This window comes from Lynx canadensis, chromosome D2 (genome assembly GCF_007474595.2).
Source record: "Lynx canadensis isolate LIC74 chromosome D2, mLynCan4.pri.v2, whole genome shotgun sequence".
Taxonomy (NCBI): Eukaryota; Metazoa; Chordata; class Mammalia; order Carnivora; family Felidae; genus Lynx; species Lynx canadensis.
In genome coordinates this window covers 41,118,546-41,144,072 of record NC_044313.2, presented here as the reverse complement: position 1 = coordinate 41,144,072, position 25,527 = coordinate 41,118,546, and the positions used below count along the sequence as shown (strand labels likewise).

General features: G+C 49.7%; 1 protein-coding gene across 5 annotated transcripts in view; it reads right to left on the bottom strand.

Moving 5' to 3' along the window:
* ARHGAP22 (Rho GTPase activating protein 22) overlaps positions 1 to 25,527 on the bottom strand; it is a 175,238-nt gene that overhangs the window by 101,737 nt on the left and 47,974 nt on the right. For all 5 annotated transcript variants that reach the window (XM_030335617.1, XM_030335616.1, XM_030335612.1 and 2 more), the window contains one exon: positions 14,023 to 14,222. In XM_030335617.1, coding sequence (XP_030191477.1) covers positions 14,023 to 14,222 — 200 coding nt within the window. The remainder of the gene's footprint in view (positions 1 to 14,022; positions 14,223 to 25,527) is intronic.

The window sequence follows — 25,527 nt, the reverse complement described above, 5'->3', positions numbered from 1 at the left end:
CACACACACACACACACAAAGTTTTAGAATCCTAGTACTATTTACACATTGTATTTTTATGTAGGCCAAGCTGTTTAATTAATAAAGATTATTCTCTCGCTCATCTGATTGGATGTTGGGAGGGAAAGGCAATGAGAGATCAGGCCCATCTAATGTGGCATTAGAAGGCACAGGGAAATTGCCTCACTCTCGTGGTCAGAGGCTCTGCGCAGGGCTTGGAGGGAGGTCTGGGTTCTGGCCTCGAGCTGTGATGGCCATGTGGCATCCATTTCCTGCCTGACTATTTAGACTGGAGCACTGGAAGGAGCCCAGCAAGACTGTAGGTTGCTGTGTAAGTAAGGGGTCGCGGCTATCACAGCAGTCCTTGGCCCGTCCCCAGCCATTGTAGGATCTCCCCTGGACAGAGCATGAAAGTGGCCTCTCTTCCCCCATGGCTCACTGGACCCGATGGTAGGCCTCTTTGCCTCCTTAAAATACCTGGCTTTCCAGATGGAGGGCTTAAGGGAGACACAGAGATAGGCCCGATCCATGTGGAGCCCACAGCACTCGGTATCTGCGGTAGAGGGCTGGTGCATTCACATGGGAACCAGCCATCAGAGGCACATGCTCTGAGTTTCTTAAGGGGAGAGCGTCTTCACTGGCCACCCGCCTCTTTCCGGTATTTTCTCTGATCCAGGACTTGGGTGGATGTTGGTGTAGATTTCTGTCCCACCTTAGTGCTCACCCTGCCCTGGTTCTTTGGAGCCTGCCTGGCGGGTTTGGAAAAGCCTCTGGTGTTCCCTCTGAACTGGGAGCCCTTAGTAGGCATTACCACTTGGCCCCTGTCCCACACCGGAGGAGCGGTGGGGGGCGGGGGGCAGGAGGTGGGACACAGGGCCTCTCTACAGCCCTGGGGTGCTTGGCAATGAACCATAAGCCTGCTCTTCATGCAATCGTCCCTGGCATGTTTCCAGCCTTCTGACCCCATGATGGACAGGCCGTCCCAGAGGCTGAGCCTGCTTACTCAGCCTGGCCCATGCTTTGGGACACGCTTCCTCAGAAGTTTGTTTCTGCTCAAAATCTGCACTATTGGGATGTGCTGATGCTGGGTCCAGGGGCTCGCCTTGGGTGGGAGGGCCCGTCCCTTGGCTGGAAAAGGTTTGGTTCTGTCTTATTGCTCTAAGCTCTTCAACTACTGCTGTGCTCTGGGGCACATAGTGCCTCTGAGAGCGGCCACTGGACTGTTTAGTTGAGAACAGGTTCGTCTAAGAAACACGGTATGGATTCTTTGTACACTGACCTGTGCCCGGCTGACCTGTGGCGGTGACTGCCACCAAAGGGCCTAGGCCGTGTTTTGCTGAGAAAGGCACAACTCCTCCGCATCCTCTCAAAAGCTGCTCTTCATTCAGCAAATGCTCCCTCTGTCCTCGGGGGACCAGGCAAGGCAGGAGACCTACACGGACGCTCTCAATCCCCTCCATTTTGCTCAGTGGTCTACTAATGTATTAAGGAGCTAGAATGCCCCAAATATAATTAAAAGTAAGTTATTCTGGTCTAAACAATGAATGAAATATATTTTCCATGCTGCCTCAATGTCATTTGATTCATTTTTATGCCTAGTAATTGACAAAACTAGCAATTTACCAATCAGTCTTGTAGCTATTACTATAAATTAACTGGGTTCAACAGAAAGCCAAAGGATTGATTATAAGTGGGAGACGTTTAAGTACTATAAGCTAACATCCTTGCGGACTTAAATTAGCAGACCCTGAGAGAAGCTCATTACATCTCCATGAACGGTCAGGCCACACTCAAGGAAACACAGAAGTCATTTTTAGAAGGCAAAGATCCGTTTTGTAGGCAGTGACATTCTGGGTGCAAAAGAATTCAGGGGCAACCAGACACTCGTCACTTGTGATTTATATATTCTTGAATGTGTCATCAGACCTCTTAGTATCTTGGTTTGCTTTCCCTACAACAGTGGCAAATATTACCATATAATGATTAACGGTAGGTACTCATGAGTTATTACTGGTCTTGTTATTTCAGGGGGCCCACTTTCAAAACCACTGCTGTATTGTACAAGATAAGCTTTAAAACACATTATTTGTGGATGATTCCTTCAATCTTCTATTTTTTTCCTTGACATGCCAAACACAGGAAAAAACGGTTTTAACTAAATATTGTCTAAAAATTGTTTAAAAATGAGTTGGCTGCTGTTACCGATTTGAATTTACTAAGTATGTTTCTGTTTGATTTAGAGTAACTGGCTAGAATTTTCATTTTTATCTGTTTAATAGTGGGGAGTTATATTTCCCAAATAGCTTCAAAAATATAAAGCTTCCTTTAAAAAGAAAGCCTGATATTTGATATTTGATATCTGGTATTCGAACCTAAATAAATGATGGCTTTCTCTTTCTAGAAGACTCCAAAGAGTAATTCTTTACAAAAGAAGCATTTGAAGTTGTCTCCAAGGACATCTTTTTTTTTAAGTAGCCTTCACACCCAGCACAAAGCCCAATGTGGAGCCCAATGTGGAGACCAATGCGCCGCCCAGCGTGGGGCCTAAATGCACAACCCTGAGATCAACACCTGAGCTGAGATCAAGAGTCGAACGTTTAACCGACCGAGCCACCCAGGCAGCCCCCACCCCCCACCCCAAGGACAGTTTAAACAAGAAAACATTTATTGTCTAATTTTTCTTCGCTGCACTAATGGTAATGTTACTATCAGTCCCCAGTTAGCTCACGGCGACTTCTGACCCCCTGTGGGGGGCACCTGCTCGCTAGCTCTTGAGTTATCCTGAGGCAGCGAGTGGGGCTTTTGCTGTATTCGGTACCTTTCCGTCATGCTCCTGTGTTCCTTCTCCGTGCAGCTAGATTGGCTAGAATTCACTGTGGCAAGATCTATGGTAGCAGCTAGGGAAGTAATTAGTTGCTTGCCCTTTTGTGGACAGAGATTTGCAGGTGGAAAGGAGGAAGGAGGAAGAGAAGCCAGGCTCTCCAAAAGTTCTAAGGAAGTCAGGGGCAAGTTTACGAGTAAGCTAAACAGGACCAGTTGGAGACACCAGCTTGCAAAGGTCCCCTGGCATCAAGGTCTGTATCTATCAGCCCTCTTGCCACCAACCGTGCCTCCATGCAGACCTTTGCCAGGTGCAATGGTTGGAGCTTTTTCACCGAATAGCTGCCCAAGACCGAAGGTGGTGCCAATGGCAGGAACTCTGGGAAGCTCTCCTGGTCTGGCCAGACCCCCAGAGCTTGCCTGCTTCTTCAGGCTTGTGTTCTATTCATCCAGAAAGGAACTTCTGCAAACTTCCATGGTTTGGCTGACTCTAGTTACTGTGCCTCTATTCCTCTTTGCCTTGAAAGGGCTCCACTGGCGTTTTGGCTTTGAGGGTTGAAAGGGTACTCAGAGATCCTCTCTGGCCAACTTCCCATTCAATGACCAACTCTCTTTGAAGCCAAGTGGCGGTCTGGCCTCGGCTTGCACAGCACCAGGGACTGGAGCTCAGCCCTGACCAGAAGACCGCTCCACTGAACAGAGGATTCTTCACATACAGGGGGACATGGTGGCCTTTGTGTAATTCCACTTGTCCTGGCTACAGCTTCTGGAGGTCCACAGAATAGAGGTAGTCTTGTTCACGTGAGGTACAGTGACCGAACGGGTGCCCTTCCCAGGATCTGTCTTCTCTGGATGATTTATTCAGTCTGTGCCTCATGTGGGCAGGAGTTCAGACCCCTCGCCATCCTGGCTGTCCTGCTGCACTGAAAGTGTGGTGCCTCGAGGGGCTCTCATGTGACAGTTGTGACCTGGTGTGACCACGGCAGAGCTTAATGGGTTTTCCCGTCCCTTGTTCTAATTTCTGTGCATCTCAATAACAACCTGCAGAGTCTGTACTGAGCTTTCAAGCTGATTAAAACTCTTACCTCTGCCTCATTCAACCTATTCTTAATCTAGGTTTCTCTCTTCCGTGAAATCAAGTGATTGTTTTTGAACCAAAGGGAGGACTTTATATTTTATCTTAACAATTTCCCATGAAACCAGCCTGTCAAAGTCATTTTGAATCTCGATGCTGTTTTCTGCCTTTGCTGTCCCTCCCAGCTCTGCAGATTCACTAAATGCATCTTTGGTTTTGCTCTGGGAAGCCACTGCCATGCTGTGAGGATGCCTGAGTGGGCCACAGAATGATGAGGAAACATGTGCAGGAGAGAAACCACATGGCCCAGATAGAAGAGTGAGAGCAAAAGCAGAAACTGCCTAGAGTCTCAAAGGCCGAACCTGGAACTCGCCCAGCACCACTTCTGTCTCATCAGGAACAGAGGAGGGGAAATCGATTCCAATTCCTGTGGGGAGGAGCAGTGTGCACTCAGGGGAAGGCAGGAACGGGCGGTGGCCGTCCTCGGACACCAGCCTATCACATACCTCCTACAGTTGGTACGAACATTAAAGCAAGTTAATACATGCAAAGCACTTAGAACCATGCCTGGTTCGTAATGCATAGAAGTGTTTGCTGTTAGCTAGATTCAAACCCAGGAAGTAAGGCAGAGCCAAGATCAGGTCATGATGCACACCACTGGACTCGTCTTGCTTCACTGAGCTGGGTGACTTACTAAGCCTTCACTGGCTCCAGTCCCACCCAGGGGAGAAGACCACCTCTAAGGTGTTGCCTACATGTTGAATCTCACTGTCACGGCAGCCCTTGTGGTCGGTGGTGATTCTCACCCCACACAGGGGAATGGTGGCTCAGAGCGGGAAATCCCCTTTTTTTTGGTTACTAGCTGGTAGGCATGGAAGCCAGACAACAAAAGTCTGTCCTTCTCTATCATGTGAGATTCTGTAAAATGGCTTGCTGGGGTCCAGACAGCGGGTGTCCACGGCAGTCCTGACACCCACTGGTGTGGACTCTTTATTGAAAAAGGCAGCGTGGACCACATGCAACGCTGCTCTCAGGGAAACCTGTGGGTTTGGACGATCCTCACTTTCTGGATCTGTCACCTGCTTTTCCCATTTAATTTAATTAATTAATTTTTAATGTTTATTTATATTTGAGAGAGAGAGAGAGCAAGTGGGGGAGGGACAGAGAGAGAGAGAGAGGGAGACACAGAATCCGAAGCAGGCTCCAGGCTCCGATCCATCAGCACAGAGCCCGACACGGGGCTTGAACTCATGAACCTTGAGATCATGACCTGAGCCAAAGTCGGAAGCTTAAGCGACTAAGCCACCCAGGCCCCCCTCACGTTTCATTTTAGAAGGCTTCTTGGTGCTTCTTGGTGCTCTTCTATTTTAGATCCCATTTGAAGGATTGTACGTATCTTGTCTCTGAGAGTTTGGGCAGCACTGACACCCCCCCCCCATTCCCACTGTCTGGTCCTTAGCACAACCAGGGCCCCAGAACACTGCACCAAAGGTGGGAGCTTCAAAGACCTCTCCACATCTGCAGCTCATAGGCAGCAAAAATGGAATTTGAACCCAGGTTCTCTGAGTCTAAATATAGAAAATTATAGCACATAAGCTTCCACTTTATCTTTCTGAGCATCACGTTCTCCATGCCTACAACAGAAATGACTTAGATCTTGCCCTTGTAAGCTTGCTCCGAGCCTCAAAGGAAATCATGAATGTTTATTCAACAAGTGTTTACAGAGCTTCTACTCTGTGTCGGGCACTGCTCGGGACACTGAGGACACAGATATGAACAAAACAGACAAAATCCCGACCTTGATGAGCTTACATTCTAATAAGGGAACGCAGTCCAGTTACCTCCTTGCCAGCCATCAGGCATTTTACAAAAACAAGTATTTTCCTACCGAGCATCCAACACAAGCCTGGGTCAGAATTCACTCATTCATTCAATTTGTTTCTTCATTCATCCATCCACTCATTCAACTATTCACGTAAGCATCAAATATTACCAAGAATCAGGTATGTACTCAGTGCGGTGCTAGGTGGTGGGAAAAGAGAAAGGATAAGTAAGATAAACCGTGGCCCCGTCTGAATGAAGTTTACAGTCTAGACCGGGGAACAGACATTAAACTCAGGAAGTGTTATAAAAAAGCAGCAGCAATATCAACAACAGCAGCAGTCATTGTCATCATCATCATCATCCTCTTGGGCTGGTTTGAGCAACAGCTCACAACCTACGAAGGATGCTCAGTCAGCGTGTGCTAAATCAACTCCAGCTGAGCCGGATTCACAAGGTCTAGACGTGAAGCAGCGTCTGACGCATGGGCCGCTCTCTGCCTTGCTGTGAGCACGGGCTGGGCTCTGACCGGCCTGACAGCATCTTGATTGTGGCCCCCAGACAGGGCTGAGATAAGGGGGGGGGGGTGCTGGGTAGAGTGTCACACAGGCAAAGCTGAGAGGTTCTGCAGGCTGGCATTAAGCGGCACAGCAAAGAGCTGCTTCCTAGTGGTCCTGCTGCACATCTGTCGGCCTTCAGGCGCTATGGTAGTGTACCCACTAGCCTAGGCCTGATGCCAGCCCCCCACTTCCCTCATCCGAGGAACCCAGGGACCTTCTCCAGGGGCAAGGACCCGAGGAACCGGCTCAGGACAGCACTGTCTTCCCCTTGCACAAGTCAGAGGCTAGGGCTGACTGGCTGCATGCTGGCACATTCCCTGTGACCTTCAAGCTCTAGGGTCAGATGGCCTCTCTCTCCTCCCCAGAGGTTTCCTGTTTCTTTAAGATTTCTGGCTCCTGACTGTCCAGTGTTAATGTTTGCTCCTAGAAGTGCATCTGCTTTCCCATCCATCTTGTCTTTCCTCCTCCCAATTCCAAGCTTTTACTCGAAATTAAATCAAACTTTAAATCAATCTCCTCTCCCAAGGTTGAGCTTCCCATCGCTTATCCCCCTGGAAAAAACAAAAGCAAAGCCAGCCCCTTCTCCAGGTGATTGTTTTTAAAATTTTTTTTTTTTAACGTTTATTCATTTTAGAGACAGAGAGAGACAGAGCATGAATGGGGGAAGGTCAGAGAGAGAGGGAGACACAGAATCCGAAACAGGCTCCAGGCTCTGAGCTGTCAGCACAGAGCCCGACGCGGGGCTCGAACTCACGGACCACGAGATCATGACCTGAGCCGAAGTCGGTCGCCCAACCTACTGAGCCACCCAGGCGCCCCTCCAGGTGATTGTTAAATCACCTCCATTAATGCCTGTGGTGCATCAGCCAACCTGGGGCGTAGATTTGAGACTCTGTCACCCCAGGCTGCAGCTGTCACCTGCCACGCTTTCTCCCCTGCGGCCCCCAAGGCCCCCACCCCCTTGCTCCTGCGCAGGGCAGGTTTTCTAGACACACCCGATGTCAGGACAAGAGCCCCATCTTAATGGTCATTCTGCCTCCAGCCTGGCCCCCTCCCATCCCCTGCCTGTCCTGGTGCTGGAAGATTTCCCCCTCAGAGCTCTGAGGGCCAAATCTGAGCCCCCAAACCTTCAGAGCCCGTCAACACTGTTGACAGAATGAGGACACAGGCTCCCAGACGTGGCAACCAAGCCCCTCCACATCCAGCTTCTGGTATCCCGTCCACAGTTTGCGTTCCCGCCAATGCGATGAGCCTCGCACTTGGACTTCAGAGACTCTGTGCTCCTTCTTGAACGTGAGCTGCCAGAAACCCCCACCCCCACCCGAGTTCACTTTAAATGCATTTTCTGAGCACCCCCAATGTGTCAGGTCAGCTCTGCAGAGGCTGGCTGGGCTTGGTGACTCTGTCCAGAAGCGGGAGCCCTTCAAACCCTCAGCTGATCCCCCTTCTGGTTACCTAAAGAAGAAAGAATTCTCTAGGGCTGCGTCCCTGTCACACTCCTTTTCTGGTTTTAGTTTTTCTTTTCTTGTTTTTTTTTTTTTTTTTTCCAACGTTTTTATTTATTTTTGGGACAGAGAGAGACAGAGCATGAACGGGGGAGGGGCAGAGAGAGAGGGAGACACAGAATCGGAAACAGGCTCCAGGCTCCGAGCCATCAGCCCAGAGCCTGACGCGGGGCTCGAACTCACGGACCGCGAGATCGTGACCTGGCTGAAGTCGGACGCTTAACCGACTGCGCCACCCAGGCGCCCCTTTCTTTTCTTGTTTTAATTAAAAACATTGTAAAATATGGATTTCAATGGGTATCGTCTCACTGTAAGACACGAAAAGAATACAGATAAATCCCGAGTGTTTTGATCACCACCTCACTCTCTGTGTCCTTCCCACAGCTTGTATTCCGAGGACTCCCCAGCTAAATTATTTCAGTTTATTTCACCCACTTTTTTTAGTTAAGGTTGTATCACAATACAGTCAGATGAATCAAACAGTCCCACAACGCTTGGCATAAGGCAGCAATTCCTTCCTCTTCCACGTTGTCCGAATCTCCGTCACTGTTTCCAGCTCTTTCTGCCGGGGCTTTTCTCTTTCATTTCTTATGTTCATTTCAAAATAGTATGCTTACATTACTATGTCTTGAATTAAAATTCTAGGTATTATCTATGCAATTCCCAGCATGGAAGGTTGAGATTTTGCTTTTTTCATGTCCCTGCCCCTAGATGGGCACCTCCTGCATCTTCCTGCACCTTCTTGCACCTTCCTGCACCTTCCTGCACCTCCACGGCAAGGCTGGTTATGGCAGTCGGCACTCAGGGCTTATGTTCCCCTGCCAGAGATCTAATTTCGAGGAAGCATCTAAGGATTTTTGTCTCTCCTCTTTCTAGAACTCCTCCCATTCAGACACTGGGCTACCTCTCCTTTTTTCCTCTGGATTGTTCCTCTCTTCTTTCTGGAAGATTGTGTCATGTTTTCCCTCTAACTCTTCCCTTGGGGTTTCGTTTCTGATATTTTATTTCTGGATTCTGGGAACTGGTTTGTTCTCTGACTGTCCATTTTACTGGTCTGTCTCTGAGGAAGTCGTGCATAGTTTTATATAAAATTTCCCCCCGCATGGTTTTTGTTCCCTCTCTTCTTTTCCTCCCTCCCTCCCTCCCTTCCTTCCACCTTTCTTTTTTCTTTCTCTTTCTTTCTTTCTTCTTTTCTTTTTTCTTTCTTTCTTCTTTCTTTCCCTTCCTTCCTTCTTTCCACTTTTCTTTCTCTCTTCCTTCCTTTCTCCTTTCTTTTCTTTTTCTTTCTTTCTTTCTCTTTCTTTCTTTCTTTCTTTCTTTCTTTCTTTCTTTCTTTTCCTTCCTGCCTTCCTTCCTCCCTTCCTTTTCCTGTGTATGTGTCTGTCCTTCACATGAGATTCTTTCCTTAAATAGGTAGTGACCCAAACCTTTTCATCCCTGCTTACGACTGGTTCTGTAAATAGTGACCAGAAGCTGTATGAGGGGCCATGAGGAACTGTCTACATGACAGGCCAACAGAGAGAGATGGGCCAGGGCTGCTTCCCTTGGGGAAGCACTGCTGTCGGTATATATATATATATGTCTATATATATATACACACATATATATATATACTTTATTTTTCTCGGCCTGTCAGATTCTTCAGTGAAAGTTCTTCATTTCCTTCCTGAGGGCTATTCTTGACTGCTGGGGCCTGGGAGCCACATGTGGGATGGAGACTGGGGGCGGTGGGGGGTGGTGCTAAGTAACTGGAGCCCATCAATCCCCGTCTCATGCTCCAGCAGGCCAGCGTCTTCAGCCTGGAGTGCCCTGCTCCCAGTCCTCCCAGAGAACCAACTCCACTGTTACAGAGACGGAAGGCAGTCAGGCTTTCCGTGAGGTTGCTCAGGAGATCTGCGACCTAGTTGCTTTCTACGCTGACCTTCCACCAGTTCTCCTGTTTTCGGCTCCTTTTTTGGCCTCATTTCCAGAGATATCTGGCCTTGCCAATTCCTGAATCTTTGGTGGGAAGTGAGGGGGCGCTGCTTTGCAAACCAGACAGATCGTCGTGCTGTCCTAGTGCGGGCTCAGACTTTAGCTCTCCTGGGTCTGCTGAATCAGTCACGTCTCGCCCATCTGTCTTCTAGCATCCGGGATGCTGTGGGGGGCTGTCTCCCCCCTCCCTTCCACCCAGGTGTGTTCACACCTTCGAAAGCGTCAGTCAGGGCTCTACACTGGAGTTGCGGGGTTTTTAAATCTAGTCATCCTTAACTAGAAGTTTGATTTAACTTTTGATTTCCTTATTACTTTAGGAAGTATTATGAAGTGGGTGTTTTATTTCCACATGTATAGAACTTCTCTCTCTCTCTTGCATACACGCCCCCACTCAGTATCATTTTGCTAATTTAAAAGTCTTTCTTTTGTCCTATAGTCAATGAATGTGTCCCTGTAATTTCACTTTTTGAAACAAACTGGAGAACAATGAGCATTGGTTTTCTTTGTTTATGCATCCTTCAAAGCTGTGTCATTAAGAGCATAAAAGTTTGCACGTGCTCTATTTTCTCGGTATGTTATTTATATTATTATGAAATATTTCTCTTTGTTCCCATCACCTTGCATTCTATTATATTTGATTTTGATGTTGCTAAATCTGCTCTCTTTCTGATCGCATTTGCTGGCTTATCTTGTCTCCATCGTTTTGTTTTGCAACCTTGTTGGTTTTTGCTCTTTTCTAAAGCCAGTCTTCCACTTTCTGTCATTTAAGAGACCGACGAATCTGACATTTGTGATGATGACACTTTGTTCCTAATCCTTGCCATCCTAGTCGCTTATTTTTTGTGTTCTATTTACCTTTCCCTCTTGTCTTTTTTCCTTTCCTCCATTTTCCGCCCATGTGTTGAGCTGATCACATTGAATTTGTTACATTTTCCCCATCGCATGTTTTGGAAGTTATACTTCCCATTTCTGTCCTGTTCCTTTTCTATTCAAAACCAAGAGACCCACAAGTGAAGGACTTGGGTGTCAGATCATTAGACTAAGTGAGTCCTCGAACGGTGGAAACGGACCAGGCTGCTCAACAAAGAATGTGGTAGGAGGTTTCATGGCTCAAGAAACACTGCCAGCGGAAGCTAAGACCGCTAAGACGCAAAAACCTGGAATCTTCTATTAGTAACCACAAGGTCTGTCTGCTGGAGAAGCCATCAGGGGCATGTGCTGGGAAAAGCGGTAGGGACAGGGGCACACTTCCAGGTTCTGTCCTAAAGCACTTTTGCCTTATCTTCCCGTGTGAGTCCATACGGCCCCTTTCCTCCATCTTGACTTTCCCCATCTCTAGCTCTTATGTTCTCCGCTGACCCTCCCGCTAGTGAGAAGGGGAGAAGGGAAGTGATGGGGCTCTGACAGAGAACAAGAGCGTGGGCCGAGAGTTATCCTCATCACGTGTTATGTGCTCTGGGCAGCATCAAGGGTAGCTGGACTTCCCTCCTCTGGACAATTACATCTGCTAGACAGAGGACAGGCTGTCTGTCAGGAGGGTGCTTACTGCCTGGGCCCTTCTGTCACTGTAAACAGTGAGCAGGGCACATTTTTCCAGGAACCAGATATTGGGAATTAGTCCATTACATGTAGTTCATGCAATTAAGTGGAAATGTGTGGGCTATTTTGCCAGCAGGCATGCAGGTTTGAGATCATACTGTATAAGCTAAGTGAGTCAAATTTAACCAACAGTCTCCTGGAGACTGGGGGCCTGTGTAACAGGGCTACCATCAGGCTTCATGGGGGAAGGAATTATGGGACGAAACAGCGTCCCGTGAGGATTTGAGAGTGTCGGCCAGGGGCCAGAACAGGGGCCCTGGGCATGACACTGGCATCTGTTGGGAGACACTGTCTCCTTTTAGAGATCCAAAGGCTCTCTGGCAGTGAATGCCCTGGTTTAGTTTGGATGGGGCCCCAGGCTCCTCCAGGCTGGTGGCTGAGGATGCGGACACCACCATCTAATTAGTTGTTTCTACTACAAGCCACTGAAGTCTGGAAAAGATGAAAGGGGAGGGAGGGGAGTGTCCAGTTCAGGAAATCCGGGAGACACAGCTTCCTCATGGAGCTGGAGTTGATGGGAGATGGGAGGAGGAGTATGTGGGGAAGCCCGTGGCAGGGGCCCATGCATGGCCCGGGTCACCTGAGTGTGTTCCTTTTGTCCCCTGAGCTTGCCCAGCATCAACATGCAGTTCTCCCAGGAGACAGTGCCATGGGCTGGGCCAGGAGGGGATGACAGGAGGGGCCACAAACAGGGTCCTAAGATGCTAGGAACCCTGGAATTTTTCACAGTCACCAGAGTGACCTGACGGTCACACATAAGAGTCACTGACGGGTCCGCCAGAAAAGCCATCGTTGAAGGGCCAAGGCTGGTCTTGAACACAAAGAGTAAAGGCCAAAAGGCAAATGGTGGTGGGCAAGCTGGAAGCGTGGTGCCCAGTCTTGGAAGTGGGCTCAGTGGTAGGCTGGGGAGGTGGGGAGCGAGACAAGGGCAGGGCTGAGGAAGCATCAGATAGGCCATGTGCTAGAATTTGCCATCAGATATGTGTATGTGCTACGAGCTGATCCTTAGTGCATTTCTGTGGCATAGGGAATAATGTCTCCATTTATCAGTGAGAAAAACCAAAAGCAAAAAAAAGTAAGTGACTTATCCCAAGTCATAAAGCTAGTGTGCTAGATCTAATGCAGATCAAATTCAGATCTGCCTGACTCCAAAGTTTCTGTTTGTTCCACTCAACGTCTCTGGGAGCTATGTTCCTTCCTTATGAAACCAAGGAGTCTGGACAAGATCAGGGTTTCTTAAGCTGTAGTTCAGAACCTCCTTCATGATCTGTGTCTTCCCTACCACTCCTCGGTGCTGGCATTTATGGAAAAGTTTTTTAGTCTTACTCAGTAGTTATTTTTTAATTCTGGTAAAGTATGCATAACATGTAACTTAGCACTGTAACCATTTTTATTTATTTCTTTCTTTTTAAAGAAATTTTAATGTTTATTTCTGAGAGAGAGAGACAGAGTGCGAGTGGGGGGAGGGGCAGAGAGAGAGGGAGACACAGAATCCAAAGACACAGAATCCAAAGGGGCAGAGGGAGAGAGAGAGACACAGGCACAGCTCTGAGCTGTCAGCACAGAGCCCGATGCGGGGCTCAAAGTCACAAGCTGCGAGACCATGACCTGAGCCAAAGTCAGACACTAAACCGACTGAGCCACCCAGGTACCCCAATGTTTTAACCATTTCTAAGTGTACAGTTCAGGAGCACTACGTACATTCACATTGCTGTGAAACACTTTTCAATTTTAACTTAGATGTATTTTAGAGGGGAAAACGTGGTATCACTGTCATGAACGGAACCCAGTACTACTTTCCACAAACAGAAGTTAACCATTAGAATACTACAGTGAAGACAGAACGTATGCACTGTTGCCACTGAAGGCTCTGAGATGAGGCCAGCTCCTTCCTTGTCCCCGTCCCTGTCCCCATTTTTTAAGGGAGGATCCCAAACCCTGGAGATGGCTAAACATATGCCTGCACCCAACAGATGCTTCCTCCTTGAGAGACTCAGAAGAACTGAAAGAGGGGTGGGAAGGTCATCTCACGGTGATGTCCATGTGATCCCGTGCTGTGCCTGGGTCCCTCCTCCCACCTTGCCCATCACTGAGCACCCTCTCTGCACCCCCCCAGACCCCATCTCCACACGGTGGGAACTGCTGAGATGTGCACAGACTCCCACCCACCTGACCTTGGATCAGGTGGATCGTGCAGTACTGGTGGAGAACAGGAGGAGCCACTGAGAGGCAGAGGCATTGGACACAGGGGTTCCACAGTGAGCCGGATTTCAGTTTAGGGTTAGATTCGTCTTGGGTGCCCATGTCCTGGGAGAGCGGAAGTAACAGGAGTGTTACCAAGAGGCTGAAAGGAATGCAGGGAAGGTTTGTTTTCCTTAAGTTGTGCAGAGAGGCTCTCTATCCACATTATATGGAGACCTTTGCCTTGCTGAAGCTGTGCCCGTGCTTCAGTAAAACAAGCTGTGATACCAGGAACATGGGGGCTGGGAATAACAATCACTTTGGAAATCCTGGCTAAGTGTCACCGTGAGTGAGGTCAGTGGCTTAGGGGCTGGAGGAGTGGAGGTCCTGACAGGAGGGTCTCTGCCTTCTCCCCTCTCCTGGGCCTAGTTAGCCCTCCCTCGGACCCTGCCGTGATGCCCCAGGACACAAGACACGTGCTTCTCACCTGGGGCTTGGTCTCATCTTTGTCCTTGTAGTAGAAAAGCTGATCCCCACGCAGCACGAACCAGCGCGGCTGCCAGTTCTTCATGATGCTCCTCTGCTTCTTCAGCCAGCCCTCCTTCAGTATGGGGCCCAGCCTGTGGGGGCATGGCGGCCGCCCAGGGCTCCGGCTCTGCTCCCCCATCACCAGGCTTTTGGAGCGGGCTGGAAGCCAAGAACACACGCGATGAGTATGAGGGATGCACGCCTGTTGTCAGTCCTTGCCCCATCCTGGCATCCCCACTGCCCTGTGACCAGGGCATAGGAGCCTAGGCCAGCAGGGCATGAGCGTGCTTGGCATATTCCCCCTGGGCACAAAGGGCCATGGACTTCAACACCTCAGCAGCAGCCACCTAAGGTTATCCACTTGGGATAGGTGCACAGCATGCCTGCTTGGTTAGTTTCTGCTGTCTCTAGGCCCTTAGGGTCTTCATTTCCCCAGGTTTGGTCATCCATCCATGCGTCCATGCATGCATCCACACATCCATTTACTCACTAATGCATGCATGCATGCATGTATGCATCCATCTAGCCACGAATCCATTTTTCCTTCCTTCCTTCCTTCCTTCCTTCCTTCCTTCCTTCCTTCCTTCCTTCTTCCATCCATCCATCCATCCTTCCATCCATCCTTCTTCCATCAATCCTTCCATCCATCAATCCTTCCATCCATCCATCCATCCTTCTATCCATCTATTCTTCCTTCCTTCCTACATTCTTCCATCCATTCATCCTTCCTTCCTTCCTTCTTCCATCTATCCATCCTTCCTTCTTTCTTTCCTTCCTTCCTACCTTCCTTCCTTCCTTCCATCCATCCATCCATCTCCTTCCTTCCATCCTTCCTTCCATCCTTCCATCCATCCATCCATCCTTCCTTCCTACCTTCTTTCATCCAACCATCCTTCCATCCGTTCATCCATCCTTCTTCCATCCATCCATCCATCCATCCATCCTTCTTTCCTTCCATCCTTCCATCCAACCATCCATCCATCCTTCTTTCCTTCCATCCTTCAATCCATCCTTCCTTCCTTCTTCCATCCATCCATCCTTCCATCCATTCATCCATCCTTCTTCCATCCATCCATCCATCCATCCTTTTTTCCTTCCATCCTTCTATCCATCCATCCATCCTTCTTTCCTTCCATCCTTCCATCCATCCTTCCTTCCTTCTTCCATCCATCCATCCTTCCATCTATTCATCCATCCTTCTTCCATCCATCCATCCTTCTTTCCATCCTTCCATCCATCCATCCATCCTTCCTTCCTACCTTCTTCCATCCATCCATCCATCCTTCCTTCCTACCTTCTTTCATCCAACCATCCTTCCATCCATTCATCCATCCTTCTTCCATCCATCCATCCTTCTTTCCATCCTTCCATCCATCCATCCATCCTTCCTTCCTACCTTCTTCCATCCATCCATCCTTCCATCCATCCATCCATCCTTCATCCATCCATCCATCCATTCATCCATCCTTCTTCCATCAATCCTTCCACCCATCAATCCTTCCATCCATCCATCCATCCTTCTATCCATCCATTCTTCCTTCCTACCTTCTTCCATCCATTCATCCTTCCTTCTTTCCTTCCTTCTTCCATCCATCCTTCCTTCTTTCCTTCCTTCCTATCTTCCTCCATCTATCCATCCTTCCATCCTTCCTTCTTTCCTTCCTTCCATCCATCCATCCATCCATCATCTTTCCATTTGTTCAATGGTTAATCCATCTATTCATTCAGCAGCCATTTTTTGAGTACCTATATGTGTCAGTTACTGTTCTAGGTGCTGGGATAAAGCAGTGAAATAATGAACAGATAAAAATCTGGGTCTTCCTGGAGCTCATATTCCATCAGGGTTTCTGTTACTCAGGCCCCAAGGGAGCTGGCCCATCAGCCCCTCTCCCTGGTTTGTGCAGGGCACCCTTTCTCTGGAGGCATCAGACTTGAACACCATTTCCCAGAACCCCCCAAAGTCACCTTGCTGCTTCTCTGGGCTCATCCTGGCAGAGTGGGCCTGGGAAGCAGGGTCTCTACTCCAGCTGTTTGTTGTAACTTGTTAATGGATCCTTGGCAGGGCAAAGGGGCCATCTCTCCTACCCCAGAGTCCCTGAGTGCCCATGAGCCCTCTGCCCTGCAAACTCCCTCTGCTCCCCATGTGACACCACCTGACACTCTGCCAGGACTGGTACTGCCCTTCACAGTGATGACTGGGTCCTTGTCCCCTACTAACCCTCTTCTACATCATTATCTCCCTCTTTATGCTCTGTCTCAGGAAAAGCAACTCTCCCCTCTCTGGCCAGTAGCAAGGATATTGCTGCAGTGATCACCAGGAGGGGCCACCCTGGACTTTGGAAGGACAGTTCTTCTAAATAGAATCACACTTGTAATTCTTAAACCACGGATCCTAACTTCTGTTAGGAATGCATGTTCCCTGCGACCCATGGTCTAGCATTATAAATCTGTGATTCTGTGTGTGTGTGTGTGTGTGTGTGTGTGTGTGTGTGCAAGCTCCTCTTGTTGCACTAGTGACCACAGTTCCCTAAGCCTGACCTACTCTCTGCCCATGCTGTCCCAGTAACCTGGACCTTTCTTCCAGCCCTTTCTCACTCAACCCCTGGCTTTGGCTGCTTGGTGAGCTCCCACACATCCTTCAAGATCCAACTCAGATGCTTCTTCCATAGAACCTTCCTTCTGAATCCTCTCCAGAGAGTCATTTCCCCATCTATTAGCACATATGACCCATGGCTGGTAATTATGTCTGTGGTTTCCTTTCTGCCCCATTGAGGGACACAGAGGGGAGGACATGATGTCTTATCCACTTCTACATGGTTCTTACCACGTGTCGCTCAGGGAATGGATATAAGTCATGCTTGCCAAATATCACAGGCTACTTAATCTCTCCCTGATGATTAAGTATGTATATGTCTTATCATGATATTAAGTGTGACATGACACTCAGCTGCTATCCAAAGAGACTGTATAGTCTGGTGGTCCCCAGATTCGCCTTGAATGACATATGGCCTGGGAATAATCCTGAATCTACCACTGGGGGCCCTGCTCTAGAAGGGGCCAGCCCACGACAGCAGGGGGATTAAGAGGACACATCATCCTCTTTGCCACCCTGAACAGCTGTGATAGCTCAGACTATGTCAGTCCGTGTCTTCTCCACCTTGATTCCCCGTGGCTGTCCCTTGGTTGTGGTGAGGCCAGTGTCAAATGTTCCAGCCTTATCTTGGCTGCGCTTTGGCCCAGAGAGCAAGCAGGCTGTTTCCAGGCTCATCCCAACGCACAGAAAGGGGACTTGTGATCCCTGCAGACAGAGGGTCTTCCTGAGAAACTAGAGCGAAGGCAAATCAGAGGAGTCAGGTGCCATGGTTCAGCTCCTCCTTCCAGGAAAGCGGCCCACCTCTGAAGCCCTGCACCAAGAGCTGACCTTCATTTGCTCTTGCACTTAGTGGCTGCTCTATACCTTTGCTCCCCACATTTCTGGGGGTCTTGGTCCTCATACGTATGGACGTATACTAGATTAAAGTCCACTTCCCTCCTTTATTTCTGTGGCTGTTTACTATCCCTGTGAGTTACCTAAAGAGTCCCTCATGGCTGGGTGTTTGGAGTCCTTCCAATGTTAGTTATCTGATTAAACAGACAATGGGGTCTGGTTGAAGAAATACGGGCTTGGTTGGGTTCGGATCACGGCCGGCTCTGTGAGTTGTCGGCCTCAGTGTGCTGATTAGCGAGCTGGGTGCGTGTAGGATGGTGACACCTGACCCTGCCAGGTGAGGTGGAGGAGGAGAGACGGCCAAGTCTTGCAGAGTGCAAGGACATGGCATGGACATGGTGCCAGTAACCGGTTACCATGACAGTGAGGATTCTGATAATGGAAATGGTGCAGCGGATGTCTCCGTGCAGAAGTGTTTCCTGAAGATTGGTTCCTGGGGCAAACTCACAAGGCAGAGGGCCCAGGCTTTTCTATGGCTCTTGGCTGGTTAGGTGCCATTGCACGCTTCCTTCTCAAAGTGGTGTGTGGCTATGTGACACCACAAAACCATACTGGTGTGCCACTAGCCTCATAACCACCAACGTGAAATATCATAATTTGCATGGTCCTACTCCATAATTTAGTAGGTAGAACATGACACTCAGTTACTGTCTTAGCTCACCGTGTTATTGGGTCACTTATCAGGGGAGCATCTGCCCATAGGCTTTTGCTCTCTGTATAAAGCATCAGCCTGTTCCCTTTGCCCACTTAACTGATTGCCCCTGGAGGTGGGGGCACATCTGGGGTCCTCGTAGGTCTCCTGGTCACTTGGGCCTTCTTCCCCTCTTGAATGAGCCTTAATACTTCCCTAGAAGTGTCCCCACAGCCCTGGAAAGGCTGCCCCTCCATTTCCAGGTGCCCATAGCACCATGTCCGGGGTCTGCATTGCACTCTGCCTCTGCCCTGAAACCTTGGCTGTTCTGTGGGAAGAAGCAGTTGGGCTCCCGCTGGCAAGCAGCAGGGGCGGGGGTGGAGGGACCCGCAGCATCCAGAGGGACCTCTCTGCTCCAAGGGTTGTACCTGCTCCTCCACCTCTCCTCCCATCTCAAGCTGTGGAGGGGCTGGAGCAGGGCTGGATTCAGCACTGATCCCTTTCCGGGCCCAGGGACTTATGGGGCCCTAGGGACCTGGACAGTAGGGTTACCACAACCCCAAGACTCTGGTGGAGTCTGACAGAGGACTGAGGTGGAAAGGGGACAGGGGTGTTCCCTGGTTACTGAATTCTCTTCTCTGGGTCTCAGTTTCTTCATCTCTAAAATTCCTTTAATGGCTTGAGAATCAATGGTAAAATCAAGTCAGCAGTGCCTAGGTTTTTGTTTTGTTATGTCTAGAGATTTCTAAGATAAGCCTTGACAGAAGCTGGGCTCCCATGGGTGAAGAATTTCTGCAGGGCGTGGGTTGGCTCCCGCCTCCTCTATTTGCATATTCTTCTCTTCTTAGGGAATCCATAAGGGTTATGCAGAACCCTCGACCCTTTGGGGTCTTTAGTTAGGAATCTGACTTTGTAGAATGTTCCAGTGCCACATCCCTGGTTTTGTTTTTTGTCTTCTGCTGCACTGGGGCCTAAAACGGTCTCATTTGATAAGATCATAGGGCTGGTAGGACCCAGAAGGCACCTTCCTTCCTTCCACACCCCCCATCGCATCCTGAGCAGGGCCAGCACATAGAGGAGTTCAACAAAAATTCAGCGATTCATCAGTGCTCCCCAACCCTGAGGAGTGCTGGGGAGCCCTCGGCTGGGCACTGGGCCATGTCTGTGAGGCACTGTCTGTCTGAGCATGTCTGCCCAGGAAGGCTGAGCTCTCAGAGCACGGGGCACTGGTGGACAGCAGGTGGCCAGCACACTTGTCCAATAAATAAATAAATCACTGCTCTGTGAGTGGTCTGATGGTCCCTCAGTGTGGCAGGACGAAGAAGGGGGGGTGTTTTCTGCCCTGATCTCCAGGCCCTGGGCACTTCCCTCCCAAGGGCTGCAGGCGTGGAGGGGACAGGCAGCAGGGGTAGGGGACAGGCGGGGTGGGGGGGAGCCTCGTTCCCTGGGGCAAAGGCAAGGGGTCTGCACTGAGGCAGGAAGTTACACCGGTCTCTGTTTGAGCAGATGTGGGCATCCCTGCCTGCGCTGCCCCAAGCTCCCTCAAAAGAGAAGAAAAGCCAGCTTCTGCTGCCTCAGTTCACCAGGGAGGCACTTCGTGCAGATGCTAACGAAGCTGCCAAACCAGCCCAGGTTTTTCCTCAGCTGATCAATCACAGAGATGCTGCTTCTTATAATGCCAACTGAGTATCTCGAAAGGAAAATAATCATTATTATGATTTATTAATAACCATTGTTCCTGTCCTCAGCATTTCCTTGAATGAACTTATTCAGTTCTGTGAACACTTAGGTGAAGCTTTCAAAGTCAAAGAGCTCAGACATTCTAAAGTTCCAGAACTGACAGGAGTTTCCGGAGAGGGCCCAGAAGCAGGCCCAGGGCAAGCTCATGACCCTGGGAGAAGGAGGGCACCCTTCGCTCACATCACAGCCATTCATTCATTCACTCATTCATTCACTTATTTATCCATTCATGCCTCCCAAATCTACAGAACTCCTCCGGGTACAGCGCAGAACCCTGAGATTTTGGTGTTTCCTGGGAGCCCCCATATTCACTTGCAAACACACACTCATGCATGCACACACAAACACACACTCACATACATACACAGTCACACACTCCTGCACATGCACATTCTTCCCTCATGTATGTATACACTCTTACACATAGACACACACTTGCAAACACACACACACACACACACACACACACACTCATGCAAAGAGAGTTCTCTAGGAGGGAGCTTGGTCCCCTACATCTTCAAGGTCCTTAGTCCCAGGGAGATGTCAGAACTCTGGGTAGAGGAAATGGAATTCAAGTACCCAAAGGTTCATTCATTATCAGAGAAGGGCAAAGCTCTGCGCAGCATCCAGGCGTTGCTAGGGCAAGATGAGTGGCGGGGCCAGCCGACCAAGCCCTGATTCACGCCCTCTGCCTACCAAGGAAATGGGGAGCTTTCATTTCTCAGAGATGAAGAAATTAAAGAAGTAAACAGGTAAACGCACAGAAGAGAAAATACAAATACAATCAAGACGTGCGGGATGCCGAATTGCAGTAGTAATCTGCAAAATGCAAATTATAGCCTGCAGGTAATATAGCGAGTGTACCCTTCAGGCAGGTACATTTTTAAAGTCTGGTAATGACATGTGTTGATGGGGTTGTGAGTAATTGTAAGCCACTAAGTAGAGGGCAACTGGGCTGTATTTACTCAAGTTAAAAACATGTATGGTCTATAACCCAGCAACTCCACCTCTCGTCTCTGTCCTACAAGAATGAACCACGAGTGCACAGGCAGTCCCTGTAAGGGCATCCCTGTATGCGATCCCTAAAAATGGGGAAAACCCAATTGGCCAACGATCAGAAAATGGCCCAATAAACTGTGCTATGTTCACACTGTAAGACGCTTTGCAGAAGTCAAAAGGAACGGGGTGAATGTACACAGGCTGCCATGTTTAGCTTCCCCTTCTTATCAAACACCTCAGAAAAGGTGTCTTCACTCCCTTTTCTCCAATTCCTCTCCTAATGCCCTTTTTCACAGTAAAATATACATAACATAAAATTTACCATGTTAGCCATTTTTAAGTGTACGACTCAGGGGCATTAAGTACACTCACGTTGCTATGTAACCATCACCACCATCCATCTCCACAGCTTCTTCATCACCCCCAGCTGCGTCCTGTTCTTCTTGGACCCCACTCAGTCAGGTTCTCCTACCTCTGCCCCATCCAAATTACTCTCATTGAGGCTGCAGTGACCCTCATGCGGCTCAACCCAAGGATCAGGTTGGTCCTCCCATTTCTTGACCCCTGGTGGTAATGGATCCAGTCAGTAACCTCCTTCCTCCAGGGCCATTTCTACCCTGGGGCTCCAAGACCACTCTCCCCTCCCCTCCTTCATTGGCCGCCATGCTGTCTCATCTTCCCACTTCTTCGTCCAGTGCCCAGGGCCAGTCCTCGGACCCCATTTCTACCCACACTCACTGTTTCGGGGATCTGCTTCTGTCTCGTGGATTTAAACACCATCCGTGTGTACGAGGTGCCCGTGCAGGGACCAATGTGTCTGTCACACTGTCTACATGACACCTCCAGTGTCACATGTGTGAAGCTGAACTCCTGGGCTTTCCTGGCCATGCCCCCTACTCCTCCCAAGGTCTCCGCCATCAGTCAGTGAAACACCATCCTCAGGCGGCCATCATTTCTTACCTGAAATACTGCTGGAAATTTTCTGCTGGATCTTGCCCTGCCACACCCCCTTGAGTCTCTAGCAGGCAGCCAGAGAGAGTTTTTGAAGATGGGAGTTAAAGTATGTTGCTCCCTAGGAAAGCCCTGTGGGACTCCCCGTCATGCTCAAGGTAAAAGTCAGAGCCATCAGTACAGCCTCCAGGGGTCCTCCGGCCCTGGCCATGTGACCTCTCATCTTCTCGTGCTTTCCCGGCCCTGACTGCACTGGTCTCTGCTGTTCCGCAGACCTGCCAGCCATGTGCCAGCCACCCGGCTCTGCACCTGCCGCCCCTGTCCCTACAGAACTTCTCTCTGCCCCTTCGTTCTGAACTCAAGTGCCACTTTCTCCATGAGGAAGGTCCAACCGTCCTTTAAAAAGGTATCCCCAAGCCCCCAGCTCCCCTTTCCTGCTGTATTTTTAACATTTAAATTCTGTTATAGTGGTGGAAGAAAGCAAGTTCCAGAACAATACACAAAATTCTATAAAAAGGGAAGAAAAACACCCCCCACCAAACAAAAGACATCACAATGTATTTTTGGTGGGTATGTGTATTTGTGTAGAAAGAACATGTCACAGCTCTGACGGTGACCGTTCGTGGAGGGAACAGTGTACCCCTGAGTGATGTGTATTTTACACAGGGAAAGAATGCACGCGTTCCATTACGGGAAGTAAATGAAAATAAAAACTGTAAAATGAAAGAGCTCTTTTGGTATGGAATGGGATCCCCCTGGGAGATGTCAAACAACAATTAAATATCACTAGTTTGATAAATGTCTACAAGTATTTATCTGTGACAAGCATCATGCTGGGCTGGGGACCTCAACACAAACAAGAGCAGCCTGGCCGCTGCCTGCTCAGACCTTCCAGGCCGAACGGATGACACTTCCTGGAAGCCGGACCCAGGCCCATCTGTGGCCCTTCCAGGGCACCAGGTCAGGGGGCCCCTCTCTGTGAGCCCTTCTGGTGGGCCTGGGTCCCCTCCAGCCTGTCTGCTCCCCCTTCCACATAAGGAGGGGCTCAGGGAAGGTGTGTGGGCCATTCACCTGCCCAGCGGTGCAGTGACCGGAGCATCTGGTGGGTCCTGAAACTTACACATTGCTGAGGACACAGAATAGACACCTTTGATTGTGGATCATGTTGAAGCTCTGCCCAAATTCCCTCGGATCCCTCTTCCTGTTTTTATGTGCACACCCCCATCCCTGGTACCTTACGGCTTGACTCCCCGGGTTCTCAGGGCTGCAGGCCTGTTTTGGAAGACTGCCCTGGGGTTAAGGGAGACCACTCTGCCCAGCCACTGGGAGGACTAGAAGTACCTGGGTGTGGGAGCCTGAGAGCCGCTGCAGCCTGATTTCTAGCAGGAAACCACTCTGAGGGGTAAAGAGGTATATTCACACTTTAAAATCCCAGGAGACTCAGGCTGACACCTCCCTTGGTTGGGCTTTGTACCATTCCCTGTCCTGCTCTCTCACCCCCTCTCTGGTGTCTCCTGGGGGCACCTGATTGATAGATTACCTCATGACAATCCTCATCTCAAGGTCTACTCAGGAGAACCCCACCTAACACACCCGATTGCTTTCAGGGCCCTCTGAATAGGCCTGTGGCAGCACTGGTCGTGGGTGGCCGCTGGGGCATCGGGTCCTGGCAGTGCTCACTGGGGTTGGGAAGGCCCTGCAGCCAGCCGGGGAATGCTTCTCCATCTGGAGCTCTGTAAGTGCAGCCCCAAGAGCGTGGACGAGTGGCTGCCCATGAGCTAAAACACAATTGATTTATAAAAGTCAATGGGATTTTAAAGCCAGGCTGGAGAACTAGCAAGATGGCTCACAGAGCGGAATTGATTTAAAGGGTAAGTATTGAGGCTGAAAGATTGATTGAGAGGAGAGGTGAGGTAATGGAAGGGGCGATGTGGAGAGCCGGACAAGACAGTTTCATAACGTTAATGCAATCTGCAGCGGAGGGCGAGGGGGCCTCGTCAGGTCCCCGTGCTGTCCGGGGAATACGGCGCGAGCCTCAGGTGATTTATTACACTAGGGTTCCTCAGTGTCCCCGACTTTTTTTTCCCAACTTGTCACTTAGCATTCTTTCTGGACTCTACTTGGTCATCTGTTCTCTGCTAGGACCCTCATCCGAGGGACCTAGAGAAGCAGCCAGGCCCTCCCAATGGATCTCACTTCAGGGTCCGGAGGACGAAAGACGACAAGGGGTACGTAAGTGACCAGTACTAATTCTAAGAGAGCACAGAGGTGGTCTAGAAAGTTGGGATTTGTTTTCATCGTGATTATTGTAATGATTTTAAGAAATCAATATAAAAGATCACATTCTTGAAAGTTATTTTTACGGGCGCCTGGGTGGCTCAGTCAATTCAGTGTTGGACTTTGGCTCAGGTCATGATCTCACAGTTCGTGAGTTCAAGCCCCGCCTCGGGCTCTGTGCTGACAGCTTGGAGCCTGGAGCCCGCTTTGGATTCTGTATCTCCCTCTCTCTCTGCCCCTCCCCTGCTCATGCTCTCTCTCCCTCTGTCTCAAAAATAAATAAAAACATTAAAAAACAATTTTTTAAAGTTATTTTTATTGGCTCTTGCTGGGTCTGCCTCCCGGCTCAGCTGGTGCTGGTCTTTGGCAAGAGGGCTTGCTCTAAACTTCCATGCGGCACACCCCCTCCGATTTGGCTGATCTGGCACTCACTTACCCACTCGTGGGGGCCTCCTGTGCATCTACCCTGTGCTAGCCCCTGGGGTATGGAGATGAAAAGGCACACGCCTGCCCTAGCAGAGGTAAAAGGGGGAGCAGAGACACCCAGACGCGAGGTCTCACTGTCACCGCACCACGTGTCAAGGGAAACAGGAGCAGGAGGGCAGCAGGACCAAGTCGGGCTGGGAGGCTGGGAGACCAGTGGGGAGGCTGAAGCTGGATGAGAGAATGGAGTGAACATGGGAGAGGGTCAGGTTATGCCCCCCGAAACATGCCACTTGATGGTGGCAATACGGCACACTGACTGTTTCGAGGGGCAGGCAACAGGGAAACGGCAAACGCTGAAGGAGCTCTCTTTCCTCCTGCTTCTAAAAGCAGGGTATAGATTCCCCTTGTAGGTGCCTCCCCCACTCCTGTACCAGGAAGAGGAGAGTGAGACTTGGAACAACTTTATCTACCACACATTTTCTAATCACCATCCGACATTGTCCTGCCCCTGGGTTCAACGGCCTTTCCTCCTGTTACTCTGTCTTCTATCAGTTTAATTAGCAGGACCTGATGCAGAACTTAAGAGGGTAGAGGAAATGTTTTTCATCCCCTACACTATGGAAGGCCGGGGAAGAAGGGATGTGCCCAGGAGGGGGCACAGGAAGACACACAGGAGGAGAGAGCATGTGGCCAGACCTGGGAATTCTGGCTCCCAGGCTCTTAACACTGACCCTCGCAGGGCCCACATCTCTGTCCTCGAACAGACTCTACCCTAACCCCTCCTGCCTCATGGACCTCCATTAATTTCTATCTACAAGCTGGACCTCCAAACGCCATCCCACAGCGAGGTCCCTCTTCTGTGTCTCCTTTGAAGAGGCTGTGCTTTAGCCATCATTGGCGTGGGTCTGGAGTGGAGGTGAGGAGAAGGCCTCTGTGAGCCAGTGCTCTGCCAG